At 39.7% G+C, this 19,038-nt stretch overlaps 3 protein-coding genes across 3 annotated transcripts; all 3 read left to right on the plus strand.

Annotated features, from left to right (window-relative positions):
• Positions 1 to 8,494: 8,494 nt before the first annotated feature.
• LOC103950171 (probable protein phosphatase 2C 47) lies at positions 8,495 to 11,597 on the plus strand. The gene is made up of 4 exons (XM_048588054.1): positions 8,495 to 9,255; positions 9,995 to 10,189; positions 10,333 to 10,538; positions 10,700 to 11,597. The coding sequence occupies exons 1-4, from the start codon at positions 9,058 to 9,060 to the stop codon at positions 11,253 to 11,255; spliced, it is 1,155 nt and encodes a 384-aa protein (XP_048444011.1). The 5' UTR covers positions 8,495 to 9,057; the 3' UTR covers positions 11,256 to 11,597.
• Positions 11,598 to 11,871: 274 nt separating this feature from the next.
• LOC103950170 (54S ribosomal protein L19, mitochondrial) lies at positions 11,872 to 12,683 on the plus strand. The gene has a single exon (XM_009361334.3). It carries the CDS (start codon positions 11,967 to 11,969, stop codon positions 12,432 to 12,434), a length of 468 nt encoding a protein of 155 aa, XP_009359609.1. The 5' UTR covers positions 11,872 to 11,966; the 3' UTR covers positions 12,435 to 12,683.
• A 3,109-nt stretch (positions 12,684 to 15,792) lies between these two features.
• LOC103950169 (amino acid transporter AVT3B-like) lies at positions 15,793 to 17,414 on the plus strand. The gene has a single exon (XM_009361333.3). The coding sequence runs from the start codon at positions 15,981 to 15,983 to the stop codon at positions 17,256 to 17,258; it is 1,278 nt and encodes a 425-aa protein (XP_009359608.1). The 5' UTR covers positions 15,793 to 15,980; the 3' UTR covers positions 17,259 to 17,414.
• The last annotated feature ends 1,624 nt before the right edge of the window (positions 17,415 to 19,038 follow it).

Consider the following 19,038-nt stretch of genomic DNA (forward strand, 5'->3'; position numbering starts at 1 on the left):
ATTTTGAAGGCTCGTCTAGGACCTTCAAATTCTCAAGACCGACCCTGTTGTCAACACTAGATACCTCAAGAGGATTTAAACCCATGCGGCCTCGAACATGAAGACTTCGAAACACCTCATCGGGACTTACAACGCCAACCTTTACTACCGCCCATTGTGTTTACCAACTTCCTAAGGGTGCTTAAAGGGATGAAGGAGATTCTTTACAAAAAAAAAAAAAAAAGGGAAAAAAAAAATTATTGAGATTCAGTTCTAATGCAAAAGATCAGGCTTACGTTGCAACTGCAGAGCATACTAAAAATCTGCGTAACAAGGAATACTCAAACTATGAGGGAAAACTTCACCTGAGCCACCTACAAAAGGAAGGCTCTGATACTATCACGTATAAAACCTATACAATAACTGGGATATACTCTTTAGGAGACTCAAACAAGGATATTTACTTTAAAAGAGAGGTTTATACAAACATTCAACTATTATTCAATTCTCCAATCTAATCTACCTTCCTACAAACTTACACACATATTTATAGGCTTAAGAGGAATTGTTGTGAGTTATATACTAGTTAAAGTATAAATAGTAATCTGTTGTCCCACATTGACGAAGTGCATATGTAATATCAATTGTAACTCCTATATATACTCCCACATTAATGAATATACAAGAAATTCCCAAATATTGTCATATATATTTTTGGTATTTACCATTTTTAGTTTAACTTAGCATCAGAGCAGTTCGCTCTTGGTATCCTGTGTGCTTTAATTTTGTGCCCACTTTTGTTGTGATTTCCTTCGTTAAAAAAATACATAATTAAAAAAAATAAAAAATAAAAAGAAGAAGAAAGAATAGTGCCGCAAACAGTGCCTCGCTACAATGCAGTGAACAGTGCCTTGCTACAATGTCGTGAACAGTGCTCTACTACAGTGTGTGAACAGTATTCTGGTAAATTGTTTGCATTCCGTTGCGCATCTTTTGTGCATATATTGTTTGTGGTTTAGTTAAAAAGCTCAATATGATCATAGTGTTGTTATGCATCTTCGTGAAACGAATATATGGATAATTGATATTGGGGCCACTGATCATTTGACTAATGACCCTAGAGTGTTTGATGAGTTATGTGACTATATTCGTGATCAGTATATTACTAGTGCAAATGGAGCACCTTCCCCTGTGAAGGGTGAAGGCACTATCTCTCTTACTCCAACCTTATCACTGGTCCATGTTTTACTTGTTCCTGATGTTAAGTGCAATCTTTTGTCGGTAGGAAAACTACTTGATACCTTATATTGTTCTGCTCACTTATACCCCACGTATTGTTATTTTCAAAACATTCACACCCACATGATAGTTGGTCGTGGTAAAAGAATTAGGGGTTTGTACATCTTGACTATGGAGGATACAGTTGTTTCCAGTTCAAATAATCGTCAAGTTTTAAGTGCTAAAGTGGATGACAGACATCAAATTTGGTTGTGGAATCGACGATTAGGACATCCATCATTCAGTTATATAAAGTATCTATTTCCTTCTTTGTTTCGCACTTGTAATGATTCAGAGTTCAAGTGTGAAACATGTGTCATGGCTAAGAGTCATCGTGCTTCCTTTTCCATAAGTGATTCTAAAGCTACTTTACCATTTGATTTAATACATTCTGATGTGTGAGGTGTGGCGAAGGTTACTTCTAATGGATTCCGTTGGTTTGTTACTTTTATTAATGATTGTACTCGATTAACTCGGGTGTTCTTGATGAAGAATAAGAGTGATGTTCCTTTGCTTCTTCAAGAATTTTGTGCAATGGTGATGTTCCTTTGCTTCTTCAAGAATAAGAGTGATGTTCCTTTGCTACTCAGTTTCAGACCAAAGTTAAGGTCTTAAGGTCTGATAACAGAGGAGAATATGTGAATCACACTTTGGCATGTTTTTTTCAAGATCAGGGTATTATTCACCAAACGACTACTTCATTTACACCCTAACAAAATGGTGTGTCTGAACGGAAGAATCGTCAAATAATGGAGGTTGCCCGCTCCTTGATGTTGGATACATGTGTTCCTAATCATTTGTGGGGTCATGTTGTTTTGGCTGTTGTGTATTTGATAAATCGTGTTCCAAGTAAGGTTCTTGATTTTCAGACACTGCTTGATGCGCTACAAAAACATGTTTCTCTTGTTTATGTGTCCAAACTTCCTCCGAAGGTGTTTGGGTGTATTGCGTATGTGCATGTCTACTCTCATCCACGGAGTAAACTTGATGCGTGTGATCTCCGATGTGTATTTATTGGGTATGCTAACAATCCATTAGGCTATAAGTGTTATTATCCTCCGACTTAGAAAACTTATATTACCATGGATGTCACCTTCCACGAGGAAGTTTTGTATTTTGTGAAGCCCTCTTCTGACTCTTCACTTCAAGGGGGGAGGGGGAGTGAAGTGCAGATTCGAAAAGATGGTGATGATGTGTTATAAGCAGAGTTGGGGATAGAACCAATTATGTTGTGTGATACTGATTAGTCGGCTATAGATAGTGATCGGTCAACTATCATTAACAAGACTATTTCTACTTACGACCGATCAGATATGCCCAACAAGTTGCCTGTTGGTATGTCTGACGAATTACCTTCTGATGACCAGCTGTCTGCTGCTAGTATGTTTAACAAGTTTTCTGATGATGGTTCGTCTAATGATGATTCTTCTAACAGTTTGGTACAAGATGGTGATATACATGAGGTAAATTCTGATGATTCTTTTACTTATCAGTTGCCTCCACGAGCTAATCGTGGAAAACCTAAAGTACAATATGAGCCTGATATGCATGCCAAAGCCAAGTATCTTATCAACAATTTTGTGTTTGTCCAAACCATATGCATCTTACATATGTCAACTATCTATTGTATCCATTCCAACAAAATTACACGATGCTTTGTCTGACCTTAAGTGGGTTAATGCCATGAAAGTGGAGATGGAAGCTTTGGAAAATAATTCCATTTGGGATTTGGTTCCTTTGCCAAATGAGAAGAAAGTTGTTGGATGTAGATGGGTGTTCATTATTAAACACAAAGCAGATCGTTCTATTGACCAGTATAAAGCCAGATTAGTTGCTAAGAGTTATACTCAAACATATGGGGTGGACTATCAGGAGACTTTTGCTTCTGTTGCCAAACTTAATATTGTGCGTGTTCTTCTATCCTTATCAACAAATCAAGATTGGCCTATGTTGCAATTTGATATTAAGAATGCTTTCCTTCATGGTGATCTCAATGAGGAAGTTTATATGGATCTCCCACCTGGTATCAAAATATTTCATGGAAAAAGTGTTGTGTGCAGATTGCGAAAGGGTTTGTATGGTTTGAAACAATCTCCTTGGGTGTGGTTTGGGAGGTTTACAAGTTCAATGTAGAAGTTTGGGTATGTCCAGAGTCATTCAGATCATACTTTGTTTCTAAAGTGACAAAATGGTAAGCTAACTGCATTGATTATTTATGTTGATAACATAGTAGTGACTGGTGATGATCAGAATGAGACACAACACCTTCAAAAATACCTAGCTACTGAATTTGAGATGAAAGAATTGGGTGAATTAAAGAATTTTCTTGGAATCGAGGTTGCACGATCCAAGCATGGTACTTTTATGTCTCAACAAAAGTATGTTCTTGATTTGTTAGATTGCAAACATGTTGATACTCCGATTGAGCAAAATCATCGTCTAGGTTTATTTCCGAATCAAGTTCCTACTCATAAGGAACAGTATCAGAGACTTATAGAGAGATTAATTTATTTGTCTCACACTCGCTGTCACATCCAGGCCCGAGCCCCAACCACATCCCGAGCCCGACTCCACCGTAGCACGATATTGTCCGCTTTGGGCCCCGACCACGCCCTCACAGTTTTGTTTCTAGGAACTCACACAAGAACTTCCCAGTGGGTCACCCATCATGGGATTGCTCTCACGTGCTACTCACTTAACTTCGGAGTTCCGATGGAACCCGAAACCAGTGAGCTCCCAAAAAGCCTCGTGCTAGGTAGAGATGGGAATATACATATAAGGCTTACAAGATCCACTCTCCTAGGCAATGTGGGATGTTACAATCCACCCCTCTTAAGGGCCCAACGTCCTCGTCGGCACACTTCCGGCCAGGAATTAGCTCTGATACCAAATTATCACATCCCGGGCCTGACTCCACCGTAGCACGATATTATCCGCTTTGGGCCCCAACCACGCCCTCACAGTTTTGTTTATGGGAACTCACACGAGAACTTCCCAGTAGGTCACCCATCATGGGATTGCTCTCGCGTGCTACTCACTTAACTTCGGAGTTCCGATGGAACCCGAAGCCAATGAGCTCCTAAAAGGCCTCGTGCTAGGTAAAGATGAGAATATACATATAAGGCTTACAATATCCACTCCCCTAGGCAATGTGGGATGTTATAATCCACCTCTCTTAGGGGCTCAACATCCTCGTCTGCACACTTCCAGTCAGGGATTGGCTTTGATACCAAATTGTCACATCCCGGCCCGGCCCCTACCACATCCCAGGCCCAACTCCACCCTAGCACGATACTGTCTACTTTGGGCCCCGACCACGCCCTCACGGTTTTGTTTCTGGGAACTCACAGGAAAACTTCCCAGTAGGTCAGCCATCATGGGATTGCTCTCGCACGCTACTCGCTTAACTTCGAAGTTCCGATGGAACCCGAAGCCAATGAGCTCCCAAAAGGCCTCGTGCTAGGTAGAGATGAGAATATACATATAAGGCTTACATAATACATTCCCCTGGGCGATGTGGGATGTTACACTTGCCTTGACATGGCTTATGCAGTTAGTGTGGTAAGTCAGTTTATGCACTAACCTAGTGAAGCTCATATAGATGCAGTAATCCATATTTTGAGGTACTTGAAGATGGCTCCTGGTAGAGGCTTGGTTTTCTCTAAGAATGGTCACTTGAATGTCGAATGATATACAGATGCAGATTGGGCAGGTTCTATCACTGACCGGCGATCTACATATGGATACTTTACGTTTGTGGGTGGTAATCTAGTTACTTAGAGAAGCAAGAAACAAAAAGTGATGGTTAGGTCAAGTGTTGAAGCTGAGTTTCGTGGTATGTCTCATGGTATATGTGAGTTGTTGTGGTTGAAAAAATTGTTGAGAGATCTTGGATTTAAACTCAAGGGTGCTATGAAACTCCATTGTGATAACAAGGCTGCTATTGAGATTGCTAATAATCCAGTGCAACATGATCAAACAAAACATGTGGAGATTGATCGACATTTCATCAAGGAAAAATTAGATGCTGGAATTATTATGTTTTCATTTGTGGGATCTAAAGATCAACTCGTTGATGTGCTTATTAAGGCTGTGTCTAATAGTGTGTTTTCCAACTCACTTGACAAGTTGGGCATGCGTGACATCTTTGCTCCAACTTGAGAGGAAGTGTTGCGAGTTATATATTAGTTAAAGTGTAAATAGTAGTCTGTTGTCCAATTGTAACTCCTATATATATACTACACTTTGGAAATTAATGAATATACAAGAAATTCTTAGATATTGTCATATATATTTTTAGTATTTATCATGCTTAGTTTAACTGGAATTTTCACAAAGTTCTCTTATAACTATGTTTTATTCTAGATAAGATTCATAACTTTATATCACACCAAATACTATTCTAAGATTCTTGCTTTTTGCTTGTCACATCTCATCTTGTCACGTCTTAACATAAGTACTCGACTACTATAATGTTCTCTCAATAATACAATGCTATGTGTAAATTATTTACACATATTAGTACATAATTGACATGAAAAATAATAATTATAGTTTGTTCGTAACATAAAAGTCATTCAAGTTTTAGGGCTCATTATAAATTTCAAATAGCCAAAAGCACGTATAATATCATTTAAAAATAGAATTTTACTAAAAAAAATTGGTCAAAATTTTCTTAATCAAAAATTAACTTTTATTTAATAAAAAAAATTCTGAAACCTAATGTAAATGACAAAATAACAAGGCTCGCATTTCGTTAAAAAAAAAAATCTGGATTTGGATTCTATTCGAAATTTTTTTTTGTTAGGATTTTAGGGATCTTTATATTCTATTCAATCATCATACATCATACGATTAGAAATCATTTTAAATTTTTTTTATTTAAAATTAAATACAAATAGTACCTAACGAAAATTGATCACACAATATATAATAAACAAATAAAATGTAAAAATTCTTATAATCCTCGTAATCATGAAAGAGGATCCTCAACCTTTGCATCCAAAGGGCCATGCTGCCCACTCACCAACACTGATAAACTTTTGTTATCTCGTTTTTATCGTGTGATAGCTTCTAGCGGCGCCCACCTCTCTCTCATTGAGAATTGAATCGACCCATAAAGCAAAAAAGATAAGTCAATAATGAGGGCTTTCTTTTATTGGAATGTAATCTCCCACTTGAACCGACTTTGTTACATGTCCTTGGCTTCATAATTGGTGCAGATTCTCTAATACTGTCTGCTGTGTTTGGAATTCGGTTGTAGTAAAGTATATGATGCTTTGGATTACACATGAAAAAGGAAAAGATAGAAAGTTGCAAGACAACGAGGGCTTCTTTTTCCTAGTAGTAGAGCACAATCGCATCGTATGATCAGTTCATTCATTTGTTATATAAGATTGTATATTTAGTGATATACTAATACTATAGCTTAATGTATAAATCAAACGTTCTATGGTCAATTCACATGTTATAGCACTTCAACCTGTTCAATTAGATAATCGTATCTCAATACTATACGATAATTTTTCGTTCTTGTGACAGCTGCAGGGCTTGAAAGACTGTTGTTGGTAAGTACGACCATTGAATGATTGTTGGGGGAGTGACATTTTATCGTCTTTTTTCCACTAAGTAATAATATTACAATTTTGAAAAAAAATGAAAAACTTTTATTTGGAGTTTTAAAAACAATGCTTATTTTAATTTGGGAACGATGATTTTAACTTTAGTTTGAATAAATTATTAAAGATATAAATAACTAAATTACAAGTTATATTATTTTCAACAGAAAGAAAAAGTTTTTTTTTATGGTGGTGGAGAAGCTCCTTTTGGTTCTGAAGTATTCGACATTTCAATTCATTTGTCATATACAATATTCCACTAGAGTCAATTCAAAGACATGCATGCCAATTTGAAGGAAAAAAAAAAAACACTTATCAACTACCAGGGCAAGTTAGTGTGGAGCAAAAAATCTTAAAGGTGACACGTGAACTTTATCCCGAAGAAGATTAGATTGTCCTCATTAAATGGGTAGGGCACACAAATATTCTCACGCGCAGCTTAGCATCCCTGGAAATTCAAGCAACGAACACGACTACTCAGAGCTCTCGTGCTCGTGGCATGAAAAAGTCAAATGCATTAAAGATATGATGAATTACCAAATCATATCTTTAATATATTCCCAATTGAAGATCAATTTAATCAAGTAAGGAATCCTCCATCATCATCCCAAGATATTATAATCTAATTAATATCTTTGTAATATTATTTCATCATTCATCCTACGATTGACATAACATTGGCCAATGGGAAGTCGCCAAGTGTAGGGCAAAATCCTACACATAGGTCGGCCACCTCTCTATAAATACCTCATCTCCAGCAAACTTTGGTAAGCTTTTACTACACATACAAACCCTAAACACTCACTCTTTTGAGATATACTACCTTAAGCATAAAAGATCCATTGGCCTAACCTCTCCCCACCTCGTGGCTCCGTAGCACGGTTCAATTCGACAGGGTTCCACTCCTAAACTGGAACCGAAATCAAAAAATATTAACAGTCCAGTTCAATGCGGTTCTACTTAAATTTATTACTAAAATCGTACAATTCAGTTCATGCCAGTTTCGTTTGGTTTATGCTAAATGATGATTCCAAATACTATATCTTTTGAATACCAAATCAAATTGGTATTCAAACTTGTTTTTTTATAGTTGATTACCTAATAATCTCAAACATAACCATTATTTCCTGTCAACTAATTATTAGTTAACAACAACGACCAAGCCTAAATGGTCACAAGGAAAATCTCAAAAGAAAACGACAATCCACAACCACTATATTTCTTTGCACTTGTGGTCCCTGTTAATGCACTGTAAGTTATAAGCACCTTATAAACTCCTATCCAGCATTTAAAGGGAAGGAAGCTAATATTTGGCAAGTTGTAACTCAAAGGTAACTAAGGGGAAGCTATTAGTATGACAGGTGAGAGTGAGGATGAGGACTGAAATACGATTATTTAATTGAACACAAGTGGTATGTCACGTGTTTTTATGTAAATCATGAAAATTTTTATTTTTAAGTTATTAACTTTTTTAACACACATATTTTCACCATTTGTATAATGACATTTCGTGCAGCACCTTATGTGCCGGTCACATTGAAAAATCTGTTTCTAAAGAGATCCAAGATTAAAGAACTACCACAATAATACCAATAACTCATTTCCACAAAGGCTTACACGTGTCAGTACCCCAACTCCCCCTTCCTTGCTTGGCGCTACAATGTCGACCGGAAAAGCTGGAATCGCCAGTCAACCAGCTACACATCATACGCAAAGTTATCTCTCTCTTTCCTCCTCCAACGGTTCCCCCTTCCCTACTGCTATGCTATGGTCTTAGGCTCTCTGTTTTTCTTCCCACGTCTGTATATCTTTCTCGAATTACTTCATTTGGGATTTTGAATTCTTGCTTTTCTGCTGAATTCTTGATCTGGGTTTTGTAAATTTCGATCTGTATTCACCGGAACGACTCGAAAAATCAAATCTTTTGGAAAAACAGAGGCTTGGAGTTGCAGAAGAAGCTTGCTTTCTTGATCTGTTATGTGAAATTCTGAATCTTGGATCAAGCGCTTGATGGTTTTTGATAGCTGGGTTTTGGCTTTTGGAGGCATTGATTGTGGAGAAGTGCTTTTTCTGTAAGCAAATGGGGGTTGTGTGACAGCTGCTTTTGCCTTTTGGCTCAAGTTATGGTGGTTTAGTTGAAAAGGGTTGAGAGAGAGATTGATGGGTTAGGAAGGAGAGATTAATGGCTTCAGGAACTGCAGATATCTCGCTACAGGTCACCAGATTGGATGTTGGGTGCTTAAAGGGAGGTGGAATGCCGATCATGGAAGACCAAAACGTCGACGCTTTGGCCAATTCGAACCACATTCCTACCGGAAAGCCTCCGAGAAACCTCTCGGTTATGCGAAATTGCACTAGCTATGCGTTGTTGACCGAATCAGTAAGCTGAGCGAAGCTTCATTTTTATTCTTAATCTGCATTTTTTTATGAATTGGGTATGCAAATGATTGTGCTTTATATGCATTTATGCACAATGCACATTCTTTTTCTTCATCAAAACCGGAGAGATCAGAGATAGATACCGGGCGCGAAAAGGGTCGATTTTACATTGTTAATTAAGAACATGTGTTTGATTGTGTTTAGTGGGAACTGGGAAGTAAATCAGGAAAGAATGAATTGTACTACTGATGTATTTATTGCATTGTGGAGGAATTTGAATGATAACAGCAGAAATGAATCTGGGTTTTGTGCGTAATATTTAGAGAATGATGCTAGATTCAAAAAGGAAACAATTTTTCGACGTGTTGGAGTGGTCAGAGAATTACCAGTAAACTTGTTCAACTGTTATCTTAATGTGCCAACCCTGAAATTTGATGGGATAATGTCTGCAAAATATCTGGTTTTTTCTTAACGAAACTGTGCAGATTGGCACGCCTCAAATGGAAATCAAAGAAATGCATTGATAGTTGTTCTAGAGGGTAATGCCTTATGGGATCCTTATTGATCCTTGTAGCATGCAATCCATGTTTCTGTTGCATATAGAGAAACTTTCTGAGGTCAAGGATACAATGCTTAACTGACACAAAATGCCTTAATTAGTATGCTTAAATGGATTAACATCTTATCCAGAAGAAGAAAAAAATTAATTAATTATTCCTCTACGCTGTCCTTTTTCATAGGATTCAGATATTGGAAATATGGGATTGAAGTCACCGGCAAGTGAGACAGCTGAGTACGTATTTGTATTCCGTTCAGGAAGCTGCTCTGAGAAAGGACCTAAACAGTACATGGAGGATGAGCACAGTTGCGTAGATAATCTCCATGATCACATTGGTGAAATTGAAAACTTGCCTTCTCCTGGGGCATTTTATGGCGTACGTAACTTGGACTAGTTGATTTCTTTTTGAGTGGTACTTTTTTATGCAGGGACAACCATACTTAGAATTTTCCATAGTTTCTTTTTGACAAGACCATCTTATAAATTGAACTCTTACTGAAATTTTGTTGATTTCCACAGGTCTTTGATGGACATAATGGTGTTGATGCAGCGTCATTCATCAAAAGCAACATCCTTAAATTCATCGTTGAAGACTCTCACTTCCCATCTGGCATTAAAAAGGCAGTTAGAAGCGCTTTTGTGAAGGCTGATCATGCTTTTGCAGATGCTAGCTCTGTTGACAAGTCCTCCGGTACCACTGCCTTGACTGCCCTGATCTTAGGAAGGTGAGCAATTACACTTGATCTATCTGTCTATGATCATCAACATTAAGATCTGTAATTACGTTTGTTGGCGCTGATTAATCATTGAAAAAGTCGAAACAATATGATTAAACTTTGCATCTACAAATTTTTACTTTATCTCGAATGCTGCTGTATGCTTTCAGGACCATGCTAATCGCTAATGCTGGGGACTGTCGAGCTGTGTTGGGCAAGCGGGGAAGGGCAATTGAGCTATCTAAAGATCACAAACCTAACTGCACCTCTGAAAGATTAAGAATTGAAAAGCTGGGTGGTGTCATCTATGATGGCTACCTCAATGGCCAACTATCCGTAGCGCGTGCTCTTGGAGACTGGCATATCAAGGGCTCAAAAGGTTCAAAAAGCCCCTTGAGCTCCGAGCCAGAGTTGGAGGAAATTGTCCTAACAGAAGAAGACGAGTTCTTGATAATGGGCTGTGATGGCTTGTGGGATGTGATGAGCAGCCAGTGCGCAGTTACAATGGTGAGGAAGGAGCTCATGCAGCACAATGATCCTGAGAGATGTTCAAAAGCGCTTGTCAAGGAAGCGCTCCAACGAAACACGTGCGATAACCTCACTGTTGTCGTGGTCTGTTTCTCCGAAGATCCACCTCCTAAAACCGAAATATCTAAATCCCACAAGAGAAGGAGCATTTCAGCTGAAGGGTTGGACCTTCTCAAGGGTGTCTTAAGCACCATTTGAACAGATGGACTTGCATGGATACAGATGGAGCTTACACCCCCTGTCGGGGATTTTTCTGAGTCGCTCCTGCACCCTGCCGCGGCCGCGCCTTCCAGATTTCTTTTAACCATACGCCTGTACAATTTGAGATACGATTAACAATCTCGAATTTGATTCTTTAAAATCAGAATTTTTTTTTAATGTTAGAACTGCATAAGTTGCTGCAAGGCTCTCTTGCACCGGTCAGCTTACCTTCAACTTGGTTATAGGATTTAAATAGCAAACTCTACAAGTAGTCCTCCTATATGTAGAACTTTTAACAAATATGGATCATGTATAAAGCCTTTTTCCCTTTCCCTCTCATTTTCTTGTCCTTGAGTTACTGCTTATTGTAAAGTCATGCAATTGATATCGACATTGACTCCTTAACGGGACAATATTCTAAATTACTCTAATCCACGATCAAGAAAATTAAACTTATTTGCACTGCAAGTCTGTTTTCTTTCCAACCACTTGGAATAACGTACCGAAAACCTCATATTAGGGTCCTAAAAAACCTAAAGATTATAAATGAAAAACTAAAGTGATGATAATGGTCTGGGCCAATGAGTATTAAACCAGCGGCCCAGCCCAACAAGGCCTGCTCCGACTTGCTTCACTCTCCATTTCCCAAAGACCCCACACCTGCAAAGTGAGTGAGCCGTGAGCGTTTGTAGTCGAGCAGCAAAACCCATGGCAACCCTGAAGGAAATCCTAACCCGACGACCCGTTGCGGCGACGATCCGCCTTACAGTCCCGGCGGGAGCCGCCCGACCCGTAGCTCCGGTGGGTCCCGCTCTGGGTCAATACAGGCTAAACCTGATGGCCTTCTGCAAGGACTTCAACGCCCGGACCCAAAAGTACAAACCCGAAACCCCCATGGCGGTGATCATCACCGCCTTCAAAGACAACACCTTCGAGTTCACTGTGAGGTCGCCGTCCGTCACCTGGTACTTGAAGAAGGCCGCCGGGATCGAGTCTGGCAGCAGTCGTCCAGGACACGCGGTGGCGTCGACGCTATCGGTGAGGCACGTGTACGAGATCGCGAAGGTGAAGCAGTCCGACCCGTATTGCCAGTACATGCCGTTGGAGTCCATATGTAAGTCGGTTATTGGTACGGCTAATTCTATGGGGATTAAGGTTGTTAAGGAATTGGAATGATTTGGGAGGAAAATCTCCAATTTTGAAACCCTAGGTTTGATTCTGATTGTTGTTTTGGGGAAAGCATGCGTCTTTTTGTTGGGTTTAAGGTTTTGACTGGTACGATGTTGTTGGAAAGTTTGATTATCAATGATTGTGTTAGTGATGTTCATGGGATTAGTGTAATTGAGTAGCTCCTTTCAGCTTGTGATTTCATGGTAGATTTTGATTTGAATGAGGAACGAGGACGGCTTTCGTTTCGTTAAACTAGCCTTGTTTTGCTTATGATGTTTCTGTCTATGCATTTGAGTGTCGTGATTAGTAACTTAAGAAATTCATCATGTTGATTGAATGAAAAATGCCGTGCTCGGTTTCAAATATCAGTGTGCTTTGATCCTAGGTAGAATTGAGATTTTTCTTTTTCTGTTTGTTTATGTCATTTGGATATGGTTAAGAGTACATTTAGTTGGCCAGGTTGGGACGTGGTTTCCCGGAAGGGATACGGGAGAAGCTATGGCTGGAAATTTCAGTTTGTGATTGTTTTAACATCTTGAGTTTGTTTAATGATCAGAAAACAGACAGTATCAATTAAAATTCTATTGCGTTGATACGTTATTAGAGGTTTGAGTTGAAGGGGTAGGATGGAATTGAGTTTCGGAAATTTGGAAACAACGGAGGGAGAACAAAGGGGTTGGTGGTTCTAGTTTCTACAGTAGTGTCTTATATATGTGTGTATATGGAAAATTGATTGGGTGAAGCGTTTGAGCTGTTAATAAGAGTTGGAGGATGTTATTAGTTGTGGTTTGTGAGGAGAGCGACCAGTAGTTCATCAAACTTCCCGAACCCACGAACAGGTCTCTTGCCCTACCGTATGGCAAAGGTACCAATGGTCGTGGCGCCTTCGGGCTGATGAAAGAGATGATTTTAATCATGGTTTCTTTCATGTTGCATCAACATTTGATGTTCATGTTTTGATGATGGGTGGGTGCAAGGAAAGTGAAGTGGGCCAACCATGGTAGGATAGGAACTGGATAATGTGTTTAGGCATCTGGCTTTAGGCCTTTGACCAGAAATGGTGATTTTCGTATATCTTTCGTAATGTGATTGTATGCAACTGATGATACGTCGTACGTCATATTGTCTCTCTTGAAGACGGCTCTTTGTTTATATATTAATTGGTTGAAAAGTTGGAAATGTTCACGCATCCGTCTTTGTTGTTTTTGTAGGTTCAATTCAAGTTATGTGAATTCAACAGAAAGGTCCTAAAATTAAAAAATGGTAGAAAATTAGAAAATTCATTTCTTCTGGTGCTTGTGTGCCCATATCAATGAGAATTAGTGTACGGAACATTCAAAAGACACCTGTAATTTAGCCCGTCTCTCATGAACTCCAAAACAAAGTTAGGTTTGTTCTACCAAGATTTCAATTAAAATTATAATTATAATCCAAATACAGTACAAAAAATAATGAGGATCCTTTGTTATGATATTTAAAATTAGAGTAACTGTGGGTAGATTAAATTTGCAAATCATATAATGTGTCATCAGTAGAAAAAAAGCACGTTAATCAACACTTAATAATAATTCAATCATCAACAACCACATCACATAATTTGCAAAATTTAGTTTAAAAATTTGTTCTCCCCTAACATTACCCTTAAAATAAATAAATAATTTAAAAAGGGATTGGGGTTTTGATTGCAAGATTAGATTGATGGAATGGTGTTTTTTCGTCAAAGATTGATGGAAGGGGTTTGTGAAAACACCTAATACTCATAGGGGGCGTTTGTTTACCCTTCTTAGCCTTTACTGGATTGGATTGGATTGGATTGTAGTCTTGTGTTTGGTGGCTTACGGGACTAAGATTAATGGCACTAAGTGGGACTCGCTTTCACAAACGGCTTCATTAGCCGGTCTTAGCGAGAGACCCCAACACCCACGGGTTTAGCTAAGACCTTCCATCATCCTCTTTCGCCTTCGTCCACTCTTGTTGCATCCTTTATTGCCTTCATCTGCTTCACCGCCCTGGGTTCATCGACCTCGATTTTCTACGACATAGGCTTCAATGAAAGCTGGAACTTGGAACATAGAAATTTTTTTACGGCTAGGTTCATCCATCTCGGTCTCCAATTTTTTACGGCATAGACCTCGACCTTGATTTTGACGGCTGGTTCATCCATCTCTGTCTTCAATTTTCGACGACATCGACCTGGACCTCGATTTTCGATGGTTGGGTTCATCCATCTCGTCTTCCTCCACCCACCCTTTGCCGTCTGCAACTCCAATCCCTGCCCACGACCATACCCAGCCCCACCCACCCGTGCCGTCTGCAACTTCAATCCCCACCCATGGAAGAACAAGTGAAGTTGGATGGGAAAAGAGGCAAAGGGAAGAGAGAGAGGGATTTGAAAGGAAAAACTAAGGGAAGAGAGAGAATGAGCTGAACATGAAAACTCACCATGGCTGCCATTGAATTGGCGATGCTAAGCTTGAGAGGGAAGGGTTGGGGTTTTTCGGGGGAAGGCAAGTCTCCATTTTTTGTGATTTTAATTCGAACAGTCTGTGCAACAGAGGGAGAAAAGGAGCGAAGAAACTTGGATACACAGAGGAGAGGGGAGAGAGACGACAGGGAAAAAAAAAAAGAGGTTAGCTAGAAAGAAAGATTCTAGGAAATAAAAGATAAATTAATAATAGAATATTAATAAATATATATTAAGTAAATAATAAAATATTATAGATATAGATTAAATAATATAATATTAGAATCCTACTTCTTAGTCTGACACTGCACCAAACGCTTCACTAAATTAGTTCAGTTTAGTCTCGTCTAAGCCAGTCCAGCTTAATCCCTAAAATTAGTCCAGTTCGAGATAGTCCGATGCAACAAACGCACCCATATAGTCTTGACTCAACTAAATACACCTTGGATCCGCTTGCTCAAATTGCAAGACTCCAAGCCGCGTCACACACCCTTTGAGTCTGGGCGCGAACACAGGTAATACATGATTGTTGTCAACTCGTGCCGCAAGAAGTGTGATACGTAGTGAGTTTAGTACGCTCCGTCAAAACAGCTCCGAAACAAACAAAAAGGTGTGTGCCGCACTCACGAGGGTTTAGGTTACGATTGGTATGCAAAAACGAGAGTGTGAGAATGGGAAAGTACCAAGAAGTGTGAAATTTTATATGCTAAGATTTGGTTTAGTGGTTTAGATATTTATGCTATAGATTTTCAATGTTGGTCTTTGGATAAATGCCGATTATTCTTATTTGACTTTTTGGCCGCTTCCAATAACTTGCTCAAATAGAAATAGAATACCCAGCTACCCAGCATCCCCCCACATCCCCATACCCATCATCTTTCCCAACTTTTACCCAAAAAAAAAATCATCTTTCCCAAATCCCAATTTCCACCAATTCTCACTCCAATCCAATCTCCAAATTCTATTACTCCCTCTTCCCAATCAAAATCCCAAAACCCAAACCCCCAAATTTCCAAATTTCTCACTTCCACCCCTAGAAAATTAGGAACTTGCAATTGTCCACCCAGCGGCACAGAGCGGCAGCAGCCATGGTGGTGTTCGACAAAGAAGCCAGCTCCTCCACCAACACCCTACCTCCCTTCCCCCGAGAAGACACTCCACTCCTCTCCAAACCCAGCAAGCTCTCCTCCCAATCCAAAACCTTCGCCAACGTCTTCATCGCCATCGTCGGCGCCGGCGTGCTGGGTCTACCCTACACCTTCAAGAAAACTGGCTGGGTCTTCGGCTCCCTCATGCTCTTCTCCGTCGCCTTCCTAACCTACCACTGTATGATGCTCCTAATCCACACCCGCCGCAAGCTCGACTCCCTCCACGGCGGCGGCCTCTCAAAGATCGCGTCTTTCGGCGACCTTGGTTTCGCCGTCTGTGGCCCAATCGGCCGGTTCTCCGTCGACGTCATGATCGTCCTCGCCCAGGCCGGGTTCTGCATCAGCTACCTAATCTTCATATCAAACACTTTAGCCTTCGTCTTCAATTACTCCGGCCCGGACCGGATTCTTGGTCTGACCCCGAAATCAATCTACCTCTGGGGTTGTTTCCCATTCCAGTTGGGTCTGAATTCGATTCCCACCCTGACCCATCTCGCCCCTCTGAGCATTTTCGCCGACGTCGTCGACCTCGGCGCCATGGGAGTTGTAATGGTAGAAGACGTCATAATCTTCCTCCAAAACAAACCGGCTCTGCAGGCGTTCGGCGGCTTCTCCGTCTTCTTCTACGGCCTCGGCGTGGCGGTTTACGCCTTCGAGGGAATCGGAATGATCCTCCCCCTCGAATCCGAAGCCAAAAACAAAGAGAATTTCGGGAAAGTCCTGGCATTGTGCATGGCATTCATAGCTCTGATCTACGGATCATTCGGAGTTCTGGGTTACTTTGCATTTGGGGAAGAAACCAAAGACATAATCACCACCAATTTCGGGCAGGGCTTAGTAAGCACGCTGGTCCAGCTGGGTTTGTGCATAAACCTGTTCTTCACTCTCCCATTAATGATGAACCCGGTTTTCGAAGTGGTGGAGCGGCGGTTCTGCGGCTCCACCTACTCCCTGTGGGTGCGGTGGCTGCTGGTTTTTGGGGTGAGCCTGGTGGCGCTGCTGGTGCCGAATTTTGCAGATTTTTTGTCGCTGGTGGGGAGCAGCGTGTGTGTGGCGCTGGGGTTTGTGCTGCCTGCTCTGTTTCATCTGATGGTGTTTAGGGATGAGCTGAGTTGGTTTGGGAGCGGTTTGGATGGGTGTATTGTGGTGGTGGGTGTGGTGATTGGGGTGTCTGGGACTTGGTCTTCAGTGGCTGAGATTATTGCACCCAAAGCTTGATTTTGGTTGAGCCCCTTGAGGGGGTTAATAATCAATTCAGTTTTAATTTGCTGCTGCGGAATTGTATTTTAATGCTACATTTGCTGATTATTTTCACCAATTGTAACAACTTAATGCAACGTGTGAGGATCACTGAGACAGTAGATATTCTTCCTATTTTTGTCTTTTGAAGTGCGTAACATCTACACTTGATTTCGGTGGATTGAGTAGGTACTTGTTCAAGACTGTTTTTGAAAAGGTTAAAAGTGAGTTTTGACAATTGTAAAAACAATTTTTACTAGGGTTTAGAGTTTGGGGTTTTACATAACCGCTTTTTACGAGGGTTTTTATTAGGGTTTAGGATTTAGAGTTTTTCATGATTCTGGATCGTAGGTGCTTATTCAGGATGTAAATGTTTTTCTAGAAAGAACTTGGATTAACGTTTTTATTTTTATTTTTATAAAGCACTTCTAACAAAAACGTATATAAACAAAATTGCTTCATACCATATGCAATTTCAAACAGGAGGAATTTCGAGTTTTTCAATTTCATGTTGGAATCAATAAAAAATTGTCTTCGATATAGGGTAATGTCAAAGAAGGGTGTAGAAAAATGAGGAACATCCTCACCATTTTGTGAGTAGGACTTTAGAGCAGTTTCATCGGGGAACTGATAGGCCAGCACCCAACCAAAAAACTAGCCCGGCACCCAAGATATCCACTCCAGCCTAGCATTTTGATCGGCACCCAGCCCAAGCCAAGCAAGAGACCGGCCTAAAATCGACAGACCCACATGATGGACCATCAATAAAAAATTGTCTTCGATATTGGGTAATGTCAAAGAAGGGTGTAGAAAAATGAGGAACATCCTCACCATTTTTGTGAGTAGAATTTTAATGCTATGTAGCACTACGGATCTTTTAGCTTTTAATTTGATTTCCACTGTTATATTTTTTATTTTTAATATCGAAAAAGAAATTCAGAAATTGAAAAGTCTGGAAGTACTCAAACAATTGCCACCGACAAGTCCACAACTTTATGCACCAAAACAATTTTTCTTTTGTTTTTTGCATTTTTTAAATGTAAATAGTACTAATATATGTCGCATATTGATAATATTATCACTATCTAAGTGCCCCTATTTTATATTAATTCTTTATTTTTTTCAAGCTAAACAATTCAATTAGTGCTAATATTGTAATATTATTCAGTCACTAATTTAATAACTAAGATTAAATAAATTGGATTTAACCATAAAGTAAAACAAAAAGGTAAACCATCAAATGCATTTTCAACATCTATAATACGTGGACTGAGAGAAACCTTTTTGAAGAATTTAAGATGCATTTTTGCTCATCATTTTTAAGTAATTTCAAAATTTAAATTCATTCAACGGATATAAATAAAATGAGAAGCATCACAATCACTTGAAGATAATGAGAAAAACTATTTCCGAAGAAATTACCCATTGGATTCTCGCGATAAAAATACACGCAGCTCGCCCGCATGAGGCAGGTGAACCCTCGGAATATGGGCCAATATTGGAGACATGCTACGGTTAAATATAGCCCAAGAACCTTTTGAGCTGAATAAGGTTTAATAAGGCAGGAAGCCCAACAAGATCAACCGATGGACCAATACTATAAAAATCTAGGCCCAATCACCAGCCTAATTCATGACACGTGTAGTGATCCAGAAATCATGGACTCTTAGTCACGTTGCGTATCAATCATTCAAATTACTAATTGACTGCATGGGCAGGATAAGGTTCTTGTTATGGCCAAGAGACTGGTTGACCGAGC

This window comes from the organism of the source record quoted next, unplaced genomic scaffold (genome assembly GCF_019419815.1).
Source record: "Pyrus x bretschneideri cultivar Hongxiangsu unplaced genomic scaffold, Pyrus_bretschneideri_v1 Contig1, whole genome shotgun sequence".
Taxonomy (NCBI): Eukaryota; Viridiplantae; Streptophyta; class Magnoliopsida; order Rosales; family Rosaceae; genus Pyrus; species Pyrus x bretschneideri.